A 16,869-nucleotide genomic window follows, 5' to 3' on the forward strand; every position below is an offset into this window, starting at 1 on the left:
TGAAAAGGCAGAAGGTTATCAGGCTGGTCTGGAAAGGATGAATGGGTGTATTGTAAGTTAGACAATGGGGTTTGCTGCTGGGGACTCTTGCATTATGGGAAATATCAAAGAGCGGTACGTGCTCCACTGTTTGCCCTTGCATTTCCCTTAGAAAAACACATGAAGCTGCTGGATTCTTTGTGATTTGTGATGGAGCTTTAGAGCAGCTCTTTTAGAAGCCGGTGTACTCACTAATCTTTTGCATGTTTTCCCCTACAGGATTCCAACATTACGCTGTACACTGACAGCCCAGACCTAACCCCATGTTTCCAGAATACTGTCCTGGCGTGGATCCCAAGTTTCTACCTTTGGGCCATCCTTCCTTTTTACTTCCTGTATCTAAAACGCAACAAACGAGGCTATATTATTCTCTCTGTGCTGAGCAGGTTCAAAACGGTAAGACATGCAGCTCACTAAGACCTTGTGAAAACAGCCGTGAATTCTCCAACTTTATTTCAATAAAAGTAGGCACACAAACCTCCTGTTGGAATTATTAAGCTACAAATAAGGGGAGAGTTCTGTGACAAATGAGAAATGGCTAGAGAAACAAAAGAAATGGCTAGAGAAGCTGGTTAGGGGCCTTGTGTTTAAAAGGCTATGGATCTGCTTGGCTGTGATTGTTTGCAAAACTTCCTTGAGCCAGCATGGTGTAGGGATTAAGAACAACAAGGGTTGTTGTGAGGGTAAAATGGAGGCGAGCAGAATACTATGGTAAAAGTGAAATAAATAATAAATCCAATTACTGTGCAAAATGCAGAAGCTTCCAATTACTCCACGTTTCCCCCATCACCTGCTTCCTTATTGAGCCTTCAACAGGGACTACTCACATTTTGAAAGCTGGTCCTTGCCTTCATGATGGCTAGGAACTTTTTCTTTTCTTAAAGCCAAGCCAAGATTCCTGTAATTTGGGTAAAGCCACGTTTCTAGTTCTCTGACTGCTTTAGAAAAAGAAGAGTTGGTTTTTATATGCCGACTTTCTCTACCACTTAAGGGAGACTCAAACTGGCTTACCATCACCTTCTCTCCCCCTCCCCACAACAGACATCCTGTGAGGTTTGAATAAACATCAAAGCTATTCCCAAGTCAGCCAATAATTCCATTCTGAAAGAAAGAAAAGGAAATTGTTATTTCATCAGTATCTAAGACCTTCTGGTCTGGAGTGTTACTTACCTTCATATATGATACATTGTATCTGATATCAATACTGCTTGTTAAAATTTACTTGACTGGGGAAAATTTTGCTCTTCGTATATTGTCAGTCTGTGCTTGTTTGTATATTTATATTTGTATTTTCACGTTCTTCACTTATTTACTTTATTATATATTCAAATTTGTATTTCATTGTTTTTGTGCTTTTTTTGGTTTGCTTAACTTATTATACAGCACTGAGCCTCTTTTTCTTCTGAACTGCCAGGTAGTAGCAGGAGATCTCCTGCTAATTCAACTGATCTCCAGCCGATAGAGATCAGATCACCTGGAGAAAAATGGCCACTTTGGCAATTTAACTCTATGGCATTGAAGTCCCTCCCCAAACCCCGCCCTTTTCAGGCTCCGACCCAAAAATCTCCCACCGCTGGTGAAGAGGGACCTGGCAACCTTACACATTGGACATAGGTGGTTAATTGACAATATTTGACTGATCAGCACGCCAGCCCTATGATTTCTTTGGGTTATTTAACAGTGCAATCCTAAGAACACTTTCCTGGGAGTAAGCCCCATTGAATAGACCTGAGTAGGATTCTGAGTAGACCTGCAATTATACTACTTTTATTTCATCATTCTTTAACTGTGTAACTCAGTTTTATTGCATTCTCCTTTGTATTATTATACTGGCCTTTATTTTTATTATTATTTTCAGATTTCTAGCCCGCCCGTCCTGGCCAAAGCCGGGCTCAGGTCGGGTAACAACACTAAAACCACAAATATAACAATAAAATATTTCAAACTACAAAACCATTCCTGAAATTATTTAAAAGGTACTCACCATATAATATAGTGCGGAAGGTGCCGATACCAAGGCAAACCAGATCGAACCGGGTCGGTTATCCGCCCCCCCCCCATAATATCAGTTGTAAAGTAAGGGGGGAGAGGAGTAGGGAGGCCAGCATTGATATCAACTGCGGCTGTCCTCAGTTATAGGTATAGTGGAATAGCTCTGTCTTACAGGCCCTGCAAACTCTTTCAGGTCCCAAAGGGCCCTGATGTTACTAGGCAGAGCATTCCACCAGGCTGGAGCCGAAAAAACCCTGGCTCTGGTCGAGGATAGCCGCACATTCCTGGGGCCGGGGACCACCAACAAGTTGTTATCAGCAGAGTACAACTCTCTTTGGGGGGGGGGGTGTACCAGGAGAGTGGGTCCCACAGATACAAGGGTCCCAAACCATGTAAGGCTTTAAAGGTCAAAACCAACACCTTAAACCTGATCTGATAGTCCAGCTGGAGCCAGTGCAGTTGTCGGAGCATTGGCTATATATGGTCTCGGGGCAAGGCCCCAGTAAGGAGCCTTGCTGGCGTATTCTGTACCAGCTGGAGCCTTCGGATCAGTCTCAAGGGCAGCCCTACATAGAGCAGGTTATAGTAATCCAGCCTACAGATGACCGTTGTATGGATAACCATGGCTAGATCCAGGCGGAAGAGGTAAGGCACCAGCTGCCGGGCCCAGCGGAGATGGAAAATTGCCGCCTTACCATAGCTGTGACCTGAGACTCCATAGATAAGGAGGCATCAAGGATGACACCCAGACGCTTTACGGCAGATGCAGGTGTTAATTGAACACTGTAAAGGGTCAGGATCTGGCACCCCACCCCCAAACTGCCCCGTTGCATGGCTTTTATAACGCTGTAGTCTGCCTTGATTTTCAATGAGAAAGGAGGATAATAAATGAAGCAAATAAATAAATCAGTATTGCTTTCTTAGTCTAGCAAAACAAGAGAGGAAATAACTTTTAAGAAGTCTCCTGTACTGAGTAACTGTCACTGAGATACATTTGAGTGTTGCATAACAATGTCACAGGTTGTATCACTTGCATTTCGTGGCTTCTTGTTTACAACGTTTTCTCTGTACCCATATACTTTGTGTGTGTGATGTATCCTCAGGTGATACATGTATGCTTCAAGCCGCTGCTGAAACGGGCCATGAAAGTTTATGCCACAGTAAACCTGTTAGCATAAACAATGTGTGGCCTCTTAAATTACTAAGCAAATAACATAGATGCTCCTCTGGAACAGGAAACGTTTCATTGTTACTTTGATATTTCATCAAGGAAAAGGGCAGTCAATTGACTATCCAAGAGCTTTATTGCCCTCCTCCTTTGTTGCAGCAACCTAAATGTATTCACTGGCTGATCTAGTAGGCCATGGATGCAGTCCACCTCCTGTTGAAGTCAATGGCCCAATCTCCATGGATTTTCAAAGGAGCTTGATAGCACCCCATATCAAAACAAGCCTATCAGTTCTTAGCTTGTTTAAGAAGTTTTCATGAACCCCTTTAGCGATCCCCAAAGGACATGATGTGGTTAAAGCTAGGCACTTTGCAAAACCATATCGTTTCAGAGGAAGAAATGTTTGAGCATAGGGCTAGGTGCCATACAGAAGCTCTGTGTAGATGTTCAGACCCACTGCCTGGAGTGAGATTAGAATCATGCCTCTACCCCCATTATATGTGTAGGCCTGTGCGCCATGTTGGCTCTAATGCACAAATTATTCATAGAATGGACATGCCAAGCTAGGTTGGGCAGGCACAATGCTGATCTGCCATTGTGAGACAAGGTGGAACATATGCATATCGTCTATGAGTGAGGTCCTGTGTGAGGTCCTTCTAGCCTTGACTACTCAGCAACTTCCAAGGTCTCAGACAGAGAACATTTCCGGTTGTACTTGAGATCCTTTTATCTGAATGTGGTGCTTTATACATGCAAAAATGTGCTCTAGCCTTGAGCTATGGGCTGTTCCCTCATCTGTGGACTCCTCCTTGTGCCTAACTCTTTAGTTGAAATGAATCGGCTTATGACACTGGAAAGTGCTTAATGTTGATTAGGTCATGGCCAAAGTCACCAGCCAGACCCAGCTTCTGTGAGCATAAAACAAGTACAAGAAAAGCCAGGGGTTGCCTTAAATTCAGCATTCTCTGCAGCGTGAATGGCCTTCCTACAAGTCAGTTTTTTGTGTACTTAATGCACATTAGCTCCTCATTTGTCAAAGTCTGCACTTCTTCCTGAATTATAATTAGCCATTATAGGCATACTCATTGCTCCCATGTCTGGAAATTTACATGGTGCAATCTCTGCAGAGGATCATGGTTCATTAAGGCATGCCTATAAATAGCTGCTTGCCTGGTAACCCTGTAATGAGTAAGATTTGCTTCTTGGTGACTAAGCAGAAATTTTTTTGTAAACCGGAAGAGAGGGGATTCTCCCTGGCCGTTAATATGACATAGCAAATAGATATAGGTATATGAGGAAGGCAGGTGAGTGCCTTCTATGGATTATTTGCAAGGATGCTTGAAGAGCATGCCAAAATATAGCTGTTTGTTGAACATGTTATCTAGAAAGAAATTAATTGATTCTCTCTTTCTCTTTTAAAATTACAGTTCTTTGCTTTTGCACTCTGGTGTGTCTGCTGGGCCAACCTCTTCTATTCCTTCCATGGCATCGTTCAAAGCAGGACCCCACCGCCAGTGTATTTTGTAACACCCTTACTGGTTGGCATTACAATGGTTGGTAATGATTTCTGTTGATACTGATTGCATGGGGCAATGTTGATAATAAAGATGATGACGTGAAGACGATACCAAGCATTACAGGTTTCCAGAAATCCAAACATGGACATTCCACTAATCATCAGGGATTAATTAAAATTAGTAGAGAGAGCAAAGGGAATTAATTGGATTGTGGATAACTAATTTACGGTTTTCATTATCCAATTAAGGATTGGGTGATGGGGTGGGAGAACTGCTTCAAATACCTGGGTATGATATAGAGGAGTTGCACTCCCCTTGAAGAAACATGTGGGTGCAATGTTTGACAGATAGTAGAGTGGGGGTCTCCAGCCTTGTTGAGCCTGTGGGCACCTTTGGAATTCTGACTGGATGATGGGCGCAACCGCAAAATGGATGCCATAGAAGGCAGAGCCACACATAAACACAGAGAAGGAACCCCAGTGCAGGGGGGCGGGGTGGGAGAAGAATATATATATTTTTAAAAGTACACTGGGAAAGAACAGTGAGTGAGAGAGAATAAAGCCAATACTGTGATTGCAGCTGCTGCTGGAGCAACTTTTTAAAAATCTGCACAGCTAATTGGAAGCCACACCTGATCCCACCCACATTCTAAAAACACAAAGGGTGCCAGGAAATGTGTCAGTGGGCACCTCGGTGCCCAGAGGTGCTACGTTGGGGACCCCTGTTGTAGGGCATGTGACTTGCAAACTGCTCTGCTGTTCCTTGTCTGGATGTCCTATAATAGCTGGCCTCGTTCCTTGATGTATCTGCAGCTGAATCTTCCTGGGTTGGCTGATGGGCTGCAGATATGTGCTTAAATGGATTGTGCAGCCTCTGTAGCTTTGAAACAGCAGCCCCATGCTGCAGGAAATAACGGGTCCTGGCTATGTAATTTTTTAAAATGTAAATATTTATAAACAGATTAAGATTTCAGCTTTCGGGTAGGAATGAGAAGCAGTCAAATGTTTAAAATCTTTTCCACTCCAGTTAATTGTGTTCATTCCTGTGCATGTTTTAAACATTGGTTTTGAAGAAATGTGTATGTGTATAGTGTGTTTCCTTTGAGTTCAATGGGCCTCATGGAAAGAAAGCCAGTAATATTTTCAGTAAACTGTTAAAAGTCTAGAGCGTTTGTATAATAAGGAGTAATTTGAACACAAAAATATGGGAGATCTGAGTCAGAGTAAAGTTCCGGGGGGCGTGTGGGGGGAGCGATTTTGTCATTTGCATGTATTAATTTGTATAGATGCACTGTTGCCTAGCATTGAGGCTAGAAGGGGGGAAAGATGACGGGAAGAGGAATGAATAGGGATGAGATGGCGCAGGCTTTTAAAAGGAGCTTGGGGGGCCAGAGGGCATAATATTCTCAGCTGTTTTCCATGTGTCTCTGCAGCTTTTAGCCATGTTGCTCATCCAATATGAGAGGCTTCACGGAGTCCAGTCCTCAGGAGTTCTCGTCATCTTCTGGTTTTTGTGTCTCTTGTGTGCCTTGGGTCCTTTTCGGTCCAAAATCATTAACTCTTCATTTCAGGTAACTTAAGTTGCGTGTGAATTTGCAGCTGTATGGGGGAAAGATGTGCTGGTGGGGTGGAGTAAGAGCAGGTTGGGCTAAACTGCAGCTGCCTGACTCCCCCCATAATGTCAAATGAGGGTGAAGCATAGTGTGGTGCTAAATAAAGATCTGAGCAAGCTAAAAAGGAGTTCCTCTTCTCGATGAGAAGAAAGAAGTTGCGTGGGGCATGGACCTTTTTTTTTTAATTAGGGGGAAAGGGAGGTGATACTTTTTATGACTCTTTGGTGGTGACATGGGCATGAAACAAGATAAAGTTTTAATCAAAAAGGTTGGTCTTGATAAAAGTGTACCTCTGTTTTGGAGATTAATTCCCACCGTTTTGGTTGGTGGCTGGAGCCCTGTTTATGCAGGTGCTTATTTGCCCCATATTCCTGTAGAATTGAATCCATTATATAGGAGCAGGAAAATATCTGAATGTCCATACTTCCTCTGAAAGAGAGAGAGAGAAAAAATCTCTTTACTAGTTCCATTACTAAGGCACCCAGTCAAAACATATTACATAGTACCCTTCAATATTTTTATGACTCTCTTCTTGAATATTCATCTGTATATTGAACATTTTATAGAATAATATTCTACAAGGAGATCCTTGAGGACTTGTGGGGAAGGGAAATCCAATCCTCTGCTTGTCAGTCCTTGCTTCCTCCCCTCTTGTTTGCCCTCCCCCCTCACACTACTCACCCTGTCCTCATGGCTACCTCCTCCACAACCTGCTTAGTTGCTCCATTTCTTCCCCTTAACGCAACCTACCCAATTGCTCTTCCACCCTTCTCATTCTGGGTTAGGATAAACCCCTAATTTTTTTAAAAAAGTTGTAATTTAATTTACTTTTTTTGCTCAAGCCTGGATGGTCCCACTGTGGATTTGTTGACCCACATGGGTGGGCCACCATGCTTTGCTATTAGATAAATGCTTATTCTAATTATCTTTACCCTTGTCATTGCCCCAAGGAGGGCTAGTTCACTGTAGTAGTTGATCTTGGTCCAAGGATTCATATTAGGATGGAAGGACAGAAGCCAGAGACAGAAAAAGTATGTATGTATATAGCTAGACATTATGTTGCTTTGTAATTTTACCCCCATTGTCATTTGACCTCATTAACCTTCCCTGCCCCTTTGTTGAAGTAATTCTCTTGTTTATTGACTCTAATGGATTTCTGTTCCTAGGATAACATTGAAGACAAATTCAGGTTCGCCACATTTTATATCTACTTTGCACTCATCCTCATGGAGTTGATCCTTTCGTGTCTTAAAGAAAAGCCTCCCTTTTTCTCTCCAGTTAATTCAGACCCTGTAAGTATTACAGTGACTAATGTATATAGTTCTTTCTGATCTGTGATCTATAATCTAGCTAAGTGGTATTTTAAATGCATGGGTTATGTCCACACCAGCTGCTTCTCCTAGAACATATCTCAGAACACACCGGGGACACTGATGCAATTCTCCACTTCGCCCTGGTAGTGTCCTAAATTAGGGCTCTACTTCTGGGTTTTGTTGCAGGGCAGTATGTATGATAGAAATTAGCAACAGAAAGTCCTACTGCCAAATATGAACCCCCTCCCCCAGGAGCACTAACTGTCCCCCTCGATTGTCAACCCAGAGGCAAGAAAAGGATGAGGAAGGTGTGATGCCAGGATTTGGTTTGTGAAAGAAAAGGGTCCCCTGACCCTCCATCTCCTCCTCAAGATGGACATCCTATAAAACACAAGGCAGGAAAGCAAATAGTTATCTCTGAACCCCATCTCAGTCCTTCTGGCTCATTTTATTGCCCTATTACTTGTGAAAATAAATGGATGTCATGTTCTCAGAGAGTCTCTGATGTGCTTCACAGCATCTAATATCTCTGAATTCACATCAGTCATCATTATCCTCATCATAGTTTAGGTTCTGCTAAGAAAAACATTAGGAAGCGAAACTGACAAAGTTGTCTAGGTAAATGGGGACAGCAGGGCAATGATGCAAATTCACCCAAAAATATGGGTGGGACTTTAATTGAAGGATGACAGCTGAGATAATTGCTGGGGAAAGGAACAGCTGAAGACTTCTGCCCAGGCTTTTCCTGTGTATTTCTTGAATACGACACAACTCATTCTGTATGAAAAATTAGCAGTTCAGTGTTAAATCTGGGAACTAAGCATAGAAAAATCACCAGATGTTGGTAAAAGGAGCTCCTCTTTATGTGCTGACTGCTAGATGGTCACATGGAAAAATGCATGTCTTAAGACATCCTTCCCCCATGACCTGGAAAGAGGCAAGGGAAGCACTGAAAGCAGAACCTTTCCTTTCGTTACGCCACCACTTGCTGAGTTTTGCTAGCAGCCAGAATAGAGAGGCCTTCCATTGCCCTGACAGCAGATAATGGACTTCCTATCCTTGCTTCCTGTATGCTGTTAACATAATTTGCTGAGGTCAAGGCAGGCAGGGAGTCTGGCAGCTCTGGAGAATGAGGAATTGGGTACATCCTTCATTTAATATATACATTCCTAGCCATACCTTACAGGGTCGTCGTAAGTCAGTTGTGACTCACCAGCACTTTCTCCCACCACCAACCATACCCTCAAATGGTTTTGGGATAGTGAATAGTGGTTTTTCAAAACAACGTTTGCAAAAAAAAAACCCACCCATCTTTTATTAAAACTCATTTTATTCAACTTTTATTGTAGAATCCTTGTCCAGAGTTAAATTCCAGCTTTCTTTCAAAGTTGACGTTTTGGTGGTTTACTGGGTAAGTGTGTTCTTTTAAGGAGTGTGTGTAACCTTGTAATTGAATAGCAAAGTCCATGCTTTGAAGGCAGAAGGTCCAAGATTCAGTCCTTGAGAGATAAAACGATCTCAGGTAGCAGATCTAGGGGAAAAGAACATTTCTCTGCCTGTGATCCTGGAGAGCTGCTGTCAGTCAAAATAGGCTTTTTCGAGGGCAGAAGCAGTGGCTCAGTGGAATGCTAGATAAAGGTCCCAAGTTCAGTCCCTGGCATCTCCAGTTAAAGAATCTCAGAGCCTGTCAGCTTATGTGAAGTGGTAATGAGGTAGCAGAGCACTGAAGTGGTGGAATGGACTGTACCACCTCAGACTGTAGGTGAGGGGAAATCATGTTTCTCAAAGTCCCTCCTCTGTAATAATTCCCTGTAAGTAGAAAACCAACACAGGATGTAAAAGGCTAGGATATAACCTATGTCCCTTAGGTGCTGTTTTTTTTTTTTTTTTGCTTGTTTGTTTGTTTGCAGGGATTTTTAAATTAATGTGACCTGTTCACTTGCAGTCTGAAGTGATTCTGATTCTGTGGCATGTATAGACCAGGTATCAAGTAGCAGGTGTTGGAAACACCCTACTTTGCCTGAGATTCTGGAGAGCTGCTGTCAGTCAGAGAAGACAATATTATATTAATTAACCTCTGTATTGTTGATTTAAAAATATCAGAATGCTGCTAACATAAGAAGGTTCCCCTTGTGCTCTTAGTTGCTTAGCTACATTCCTGTCCAATACAACAATTCTTTGAGGCATTCATTCTCTCCCTCAACCGCTTCCCTCAGAATATTGTGTGCTGGTTGAGGTAAAATATAGAAAAAGATTAAGGCATGCTTATATGGAGGAAAAGCTCATTGAAATCAGTTGGGCTTCCTTTTGAGTAAAAATAGATATGATCGATACACACTTGTATTAGTGGTGGGGTAAAGTAGAAACTGCCATTCAAAAGTGTAGTGCAGAAAATGCGAGAGAGTGGAAAAATTATAGATGTGGTATTGTGTGCTTAATCGCAGGCTTTCAAATAATGTCTTACGCTATGAATAACTTGCACACTGGTGTGTGAATGGGCAATTAAGGTTCAGGTTTCATTTCCTGGTGAAGCCATATTTTACAAGGGTTTTTATTCTCAATGCTGTGCAACAACAAAAAAAGAAACGAGTCTTGTGTGTGACATGAAGGATTGCCTCTATGCCAGCCTTAAGCGCGCAAATAAAAATGTTAAATTCCCCCGCCACAGGGAACCATTGTGTCAGGGTGGTTATTTTGCCATTTGGGGGGGGGGGAATCAAATTTACAGTCATAAGGGCTCAGTGGAAGTACTTTTTAAAATTGCCAAATTAGTTTCTGGTATTGGTGCTGATGCTTCTTTTAGCACCTTTCTAAATAAGGTGGGGAGGGAAGATTGGGGGTGGGGTAGCTGCCATTCCAGAAAAATAACAGATGTCACAATTACAATCTTGTGTTACTTGGAAAATGTCCCTTTTAATCCTGCAAACACAGTAGTGTTGCAAAGCTCACAGGCGCCTATTAGCTTATGTCACGGGCTCCTATTAGCTGGGGATCTCAACAACCACGTAGTGTTTTGACCCTGTTTTTTTTTTAAAGTCCATTCTTTTCTTCTTCCATAATGTCAGGACAGATATGTAATGCAGAACTAATTTGTGCTGACTTGAACTCTTCAGCGGAAACATGCAATATGGATGTAATAGTAATAACTAATAACTTGCCCCTAAGGTTTGATTCATGGCTGCTGTGCAGGAATTTCTCCCATGTCTAAACCCAGTATCCTACCCATATTGGCCCCCAGAGGTTCCCTCCTAAAAATGGAATAGAGAGCTTTCCACTCCGCGATAGGAGACTTAGCTGGCTTCTTTTCCAGAAGAAAGCAGCCCTCTGATTAAAAACAGTGCCTCGAGGAAAATATTTAATATCCGGAGAGGTCCACAAAGACAGTTGCTAATGCTTGGGTAGTTGTTCTCTATAAGGAATCAAAATGCAAATTTCAGACCAGGAAGTAAATCATTTTGTCCTAGTTCCTCCAGTTCAAGAGAGGTGGGTTACCTTGTAGCGCTTGCGGTCCGCTCCCAGGATCATTCGGGTTGCTGTGGGAGGGCAAGAGGGGAATAGGGAGTAATCCAACATCACTGACAGCAGCAGTTGCATTGACGTCAGTGGTGAACTTATTCGTGTGGGGGGAAGAAGGTTAGAAGAATTTGCAGTAAAGGTTGACTGTCATCAGGGATCAGCTGCTAAGCCGTGTTCTGTTTGTGCGTATCATAGATATGATCAATGAAAGTATGCAAATGGTATGACCGCAGAACTGGGAACTGGTTGCTATTCGCCAATAAATTAGTGGTGCACATACAAAGCATGAAGAAGAATGACAAGATAGTTGGAGACAATGGGCAAAGCAGGTGGGAGTGGTTTTGGTCAACAGTGATGGCATCAAGAAACTTTACAATACCAAGGAATGAAAATACTTCAAATTGCCCCATTCTGTGTAATGTGACAGTAACATTTGCAAATCCTCAGTAGAGTTACCGGTATACCCTTCTAAGCCCATTGACTTCAGCGGTGTTAAAGGGTGTCACTCTGTTTAGGACTGCATTATGAATGTGCTTGGTTCAAAGAGGTAGACCAACGCCTCTTTTCTTTCTTTCTTTAAGACATTTATATCTACCCTCTGCATAAAACCGTATCTGAAGAAACTTACAACATAGATAATAAATAGTAATAAACCAATAAATAGTAATAAACCAATGTGTGTTAAAAGATGCAGTTTTAAAATCAGCAGTAGAACATGATCAGGTTAAAAGCACTATACAAACCTAAAATCTGCATTAAAACAAGCCTAAAACTACAGGTCTAAAACATTAAGAAAGGGTGGGGTGGTTACAATAATCTGGGGGCAGGTCTAAAAAGCTTGGGAGGATAAAAATCTTCACCTGACGCCTAAACAAATGTAAGCTTGGCGCCGAGCAACTTCTGTAGGGGAGGTAATTCCAAAGCATAGATGCATGTCAAGTGTTTTTTCTATGCAGTCCTAAGAGGTATTCACTTCTAAACCCATTGACCTCAGTAAACTTAGAGGGGTGTAACTCTGTTTAGGATAGCACTGTTTGTGTGTTTGTTGTCGGACAGAGGCACAGCAAGGGTCAGAGTTCCTATACTGGATCATATTATTCTGTCTGGTAAAGCTCCTGGATTCCATAAGAAATTGAGATGCATCAGAAGAGTTAGAGATAACATGTGGAAACTAGCTCACTTCTGTTCAAGTGGACTGTGTTTATGTGATTTTTTTTAAAAATACTCTCCATGATAACTTATCTGGAGTACTTGTCCCAGCGTTACTATGCAATCGTGGGTAACTATTATTTTCCTTTTACTGAGGCTGAACTGTAATTTATTTTCCTTTTACTGAGGCTGAAGCAAAGGATACAGGCTTGACTCATCCCTGCCCAAAATGAAGATAACCTAACATGGTCTGTTCCAGTGGGGCTTCTCTTAGGTTCTTTCTAGATGGCTTTAAGGGGGTGGGGATTAGTTTCATGGAGGAGAAAGAAAACTTCTGAGTGCAGGGCGGGTCTCTCTCTGTCTCAGAGGTTTCCTGGTGTGTCCTTTTGGAGCGGGAACTGCCAGCTATGGTGAGTAAAGGGAACCTCTATATTCAGAGGTAGTAAACATCTGAAACGCAGTGCTAGGAGGCAACATCAGGGGAAGGCCTTGGCCTTTGTGCCATATTTCTTTGGTCCTCCAGGGAAACTGATTGGCCACTGAGTGAAACAGGGTGCTGGGCTAGATGGACCAGTGGTCTGATCCAGCAGGGCTCCTCTTACGTTCAAATACCCATTAGCACATGTTACCACATTTTGTGTACTTGCAGTCAGACCAGAACTACATAATCACAAATTGCTAGGACAATTTTGACTTCACAGCATTGTACATTTTTTCTTGTACTACACTAGTGGCAGAGGATAACATGGGGCAAGGAAACGCACAACTGCCTAACATCAGGGCACCAGCAGAGGTTGTCCTAAATAATGTGGAAAGGAGAGGTGGGAACCACACTAGTGGTTGCTGCTTGTGACCAGAGCCACGTATTCAGTGTAGCACATAAATCTGGCATCAGAAAGGCTGAACTGGCCAAATGGATTCAGAGGTACTGATCTAGTTTCTCTTCTGCAATACAGTATGATAATCCAGGGATATAAGAGGCCTCTTGAAGATAAAGATTTGTGGTCTCTGAATGAAGATGATAGATCTGAATTGATAGTACAGAAGCTCCAGAAAGAATGGGATAAGCAAAAGCAAGAAGTGCAACAGTAAGTTAACTTTTTTTTTCTTAAAACGAGTACCGGTATATCTTATATTTTTGCTTTTATAAATTAGAGGTTGATTCTGGCAATCAAAATGGTATTTGTTTGAGCATTTATATTCTACTCCTCCCCCACCCCCAGTAAGGACAGTGTACAGTACTAAGATGAGAAAAGAAAGAAAACTTCTGAGTGCTGGGCGGGTCTTGGTCTCTCTCTGTCTCAGCTGTTTCTTGGTGTGTCCTTTTGGAGCAGGAACTAGATTTTGCTCTCCCTTATACATTAAAAAGAACTGTCAAGTTAAACAACGGTTTGAAATAAGTACGTCTGTAAATTATCAGTTTACAGATGAAAAAGAGATTCTAGGGTTGGTATAATGCAGTGTAGCTACTTGCCCTTGACCTAGGAAGGAATGGAAGATAGATGTCGCCAGGAGGTAACATCCATGGATTTGTAACTTCATACCAACTTTCTGGCACTAGGAGTTTGGCCTCCTCCCTTTGCCTGGTCAACAGAGCAGTACATTCTACTTGCTGCACTTCAGGTTCTGGCTTAAGCCCCCTCCAAGCTAGCCCTCCAGTTCCAGCAGTTGACCTTAGAGACCCTCGTTTGAAGGACAGACACACCAGGTCTACTTTTGAGTACAGTTGTCTGAAGCCTGGTGGGAGAAGTACAAAGGCAGGCACATCATGCACTTTCTTACAGAGAGTACACTTGTTTTCACAACCACGTTTCCATGGTCACAGACACACGTCACAGAGGAATACCATCAGTCTTGCAAAGTTTGTGCGTGTGACAGAGAGAGAATCCTATATGAATATTTAAATGTTCAGAGGTTTCCCAAGTGACTGTCGATTTGAAAAACGTAAACTTCCAGAATGTTGCTTTCCATTTTTCTCCCTGGCAGCCTGAACAGCTGACAGGCATGGGACTAATGTGAACCGACTGCTCAGCTCCTCAGGAGATGTTCCATGGAAAAAAGGAACCTGCCTTTTCTCAGCACACTAGTAATGTGCTAAAGTGCCAAATCTAAAGTGCAGAAGCTGTCATCTGTGTGAGCTTTACAGAAACATTACCTCTTGCTATTCAAGAATATGATAATTTGGCAAGGACTCTCACCCAGACTAACCCAGTCTGGGAATAAAATTACATGTTTTTATTAATGCTTCTCTTGCCTTGAGTTTCAGACAAACAAAGACAAACATAGCGATGTTTTAAAGATTAGAAGTAACGAGTGGGCCTCGGTACCATTCATTCCTTTATCATGAAGCTATTGTGTGCCACTATGGGGACTTTACTTTGCTTCTTCTAGTTCCTAGTATAAGTTTCCCTTGGATAGTGTCTGCTTTCTTATAATAGTATTTTTGGCAGCCACGAGTGTTATGTGGGTGTTCCTGTCAGCTGTAAAGATTTAAAGAACTCCATATTTCTCAACAACTGCTCTTTTTGCATTTTCATTCCTTTTTTTTAACAAAGACAAATGTGTAGTGTTTGAGACCTGCTGGCTTTATCAGCCCACAAATGTGTCATTCTGTAGTCATCAGGGGAATTGTGCAATGAAGTCAAAGTTTCATCTTATTTTTTTAACTTAAAACAATGGTCTGGTGGCCTCACGATGTAGCTTGAAGAAACCACATCCAGGGTTTTATCAGACAGGTGGCTCAGAGTGCCATGAGTACTTCAAGCCAGTTTATCAACATGCTGCAAGTATGGGTTATTTTGGTGGATAATTGTCCTCGGTGACACATTTCTGGTCTGTTCACAAGTCTGGTTTAAGCCATGCCTGAGACTACGGTGATGTTTTGTTTTCTTACCACAGATTTGATTTATTAGAACATTTATATGCTGTCTTTCTATTAAAAATGCTCAAATTGGCTCACGATAATATTATAAACCACAGGCATAATCATGATATAAATCCCAGGTGTTATCACAGTTAAAAAAATAATGTAAAAAAAATTAAAACCATTAAGATAGTAAAATAAAACACAATATTTTAAAACCAGGGTAGAAATCTAATTTTAAAAGTCCTTTACAATTACAGGACAATGATTAGCACATTACCTTTGATACTTTTGCAAGACAATGACTCAGCTCAAACCCAACCCCCTTCTGACTATATATATTACTCTTCCAACACACTTTGACACTGAGAGACACTGTCCTCCAGTGTTACTCCTCTGAAGATGCCTGCCACAGCTGCTGGCGAAACGTCAGGAAAGAAAATACCAAGACCACGGTCGCACAGCCCAGATAACCTACAAGAACTGATGAACTCTGACCGTGAAAGCCTTCGACAATAAAAAAAAATTAAGTCTTCACCTGTTTTTCAGAAGGCCTGCAGTGAGGAGGACAAGCATACTTCCTGGGAGGGAGTCCCAAAGGCTAGGGGATGCCACTGAAAAGGCCCTTGAATGGGTCCTCGACAAATATAGCTACAATTGTGGATTCTTGCAGCAATGCCTTCTTCGGTGATCTTAGGGTATGGGCAGGTATATGTGGGTGGAGGTGGTCTGTCACGTACTTTGGACCCAAACTATGTAAGATGGGATTCTTCAACCTTGTTCAGCCTGTGTGCACTCTGGGAATGTTGAGCGCAGTTGGTGGGTGCCACCACAAAATGGCTATCATGGGGTGCAGGAGCCAATCACAAAATACTGGGAGATTCTAAGCCAGTTGCCCTCCTGTGATGGAGACAGTTATTTCTGAATGGATGTTCTCTGCCGGGGCAAAAGGTGATGCCTCCCGGGTTCTTCTGAAAAGCCACCTGCTCCACTGAGATGGAGGCAAGACAGGACTGGCCCTTTGCTTTGAGGAAGAAGGAGGTGGGTGTCAGAAAACACGTTGACATGCAGCCTGGTGTCAATCGCCTCCATGTTGGGGAATCTCTGATTTAGAACTTTAAAGTTCAAAACCAGCACGATTTGAGCCCACATGTAAGCTGGGAGCCAGAGTCGCTAAATCAGAATAAGTGTTGTATGCTCATTGCAGTGAGTTCCTGTTAACATGTTGACTGCTGCAGTCTGTTGCAGATGAAGTTTCTGGACCATCTTCAAGGTAGCCTCACACAGTGTGTTACAATGCAGCCCAGACACTCAGTGACTCGCATGCTTTCTTGCAAGTTGTAGCAAAGATTTCTTGCTGATGATTATTAAAGAGTAGGCTGAATGAGGTTGGACATGCATTTGTCTGCTCCTAACCTCCCCATTTTCAGTGGCCCAGTTTACCTCTGGGTGTACACAGAGGAGGCAACCCAAAAAGAATATAGTTCTCATTCAGATTTTCCTCCCTGTATTCTTGCTGCTGCTAGCAGTAAAGGGGATAGAAAGCAAACAAGAATGACGGAGACAGCATGCAGATAAGATGTTATTGAACAGGCATACGGGAATGTATCTGGTTTATCTGCCTAAGGAAAACCGTCTAGGTTCTTTTCAAACATGAAGCTAGACACTGGGGGGGCTGGGCTCTGCCCTTAAATACCCAC

At 42.4% G+C, this 16,869-nt stretch overlaps 1 protein-coding gene across 1 annotated transcript in view; it reads left to right on the forward strand.

Moving 5' to 3' along the window:
• The window catches only part of ABCC3 (ATP binding cassette subfamily C member 3), a 100,236-nt gene that overhangs the window by 35,481 nt on the left and 47,886 nt on the right, over positions 1 to 16,869 (forward strand). The window contains exons 2-7 of the mRNA XM_056848510.1: positions 259 to 435; positions 4,627 to 4,752; positions 6,149 to 6,286; positions 7,495 to 7,620; positions 8,991 to 9,052; positions 13,263 to 13,394. Of these exons, the coding sequence (XP_056704488.1) occupies positions 259 to 435; positions 4,627 to 4,752; positions 6,149 to 6,286; positions 7,495 to 7,620; positions 8,991 to 9,052; positions 13,263 to 13,394 (761 nt within the window). The remainder of the gene's footprint in view (positions 1 to 258; positions 436 to 4,626; positions 4,753 to 6,148; positions 6,287 to 7,494; positions 7,621 to 8,990; positions 9,053 to 13,262; positions 13,395 to 16,869) is intronic.

The sequence above is a fragment of the Euleptes europaea genome, chromosome 1 (assembly GCF_029931775.1).
Source record: "Euleptes europaea isolate rEulEur1 chromosome 1, rEulEur1.hap1, whole genome shotgun sequence".
NCBI classification, from domain to species: domain Eukaryota; kingdom Metazoa; phylum Chordata; class Lepidosauria; order Squamata; family Sphaerodactylidae; genus Euleptes; species Euleptes europaea.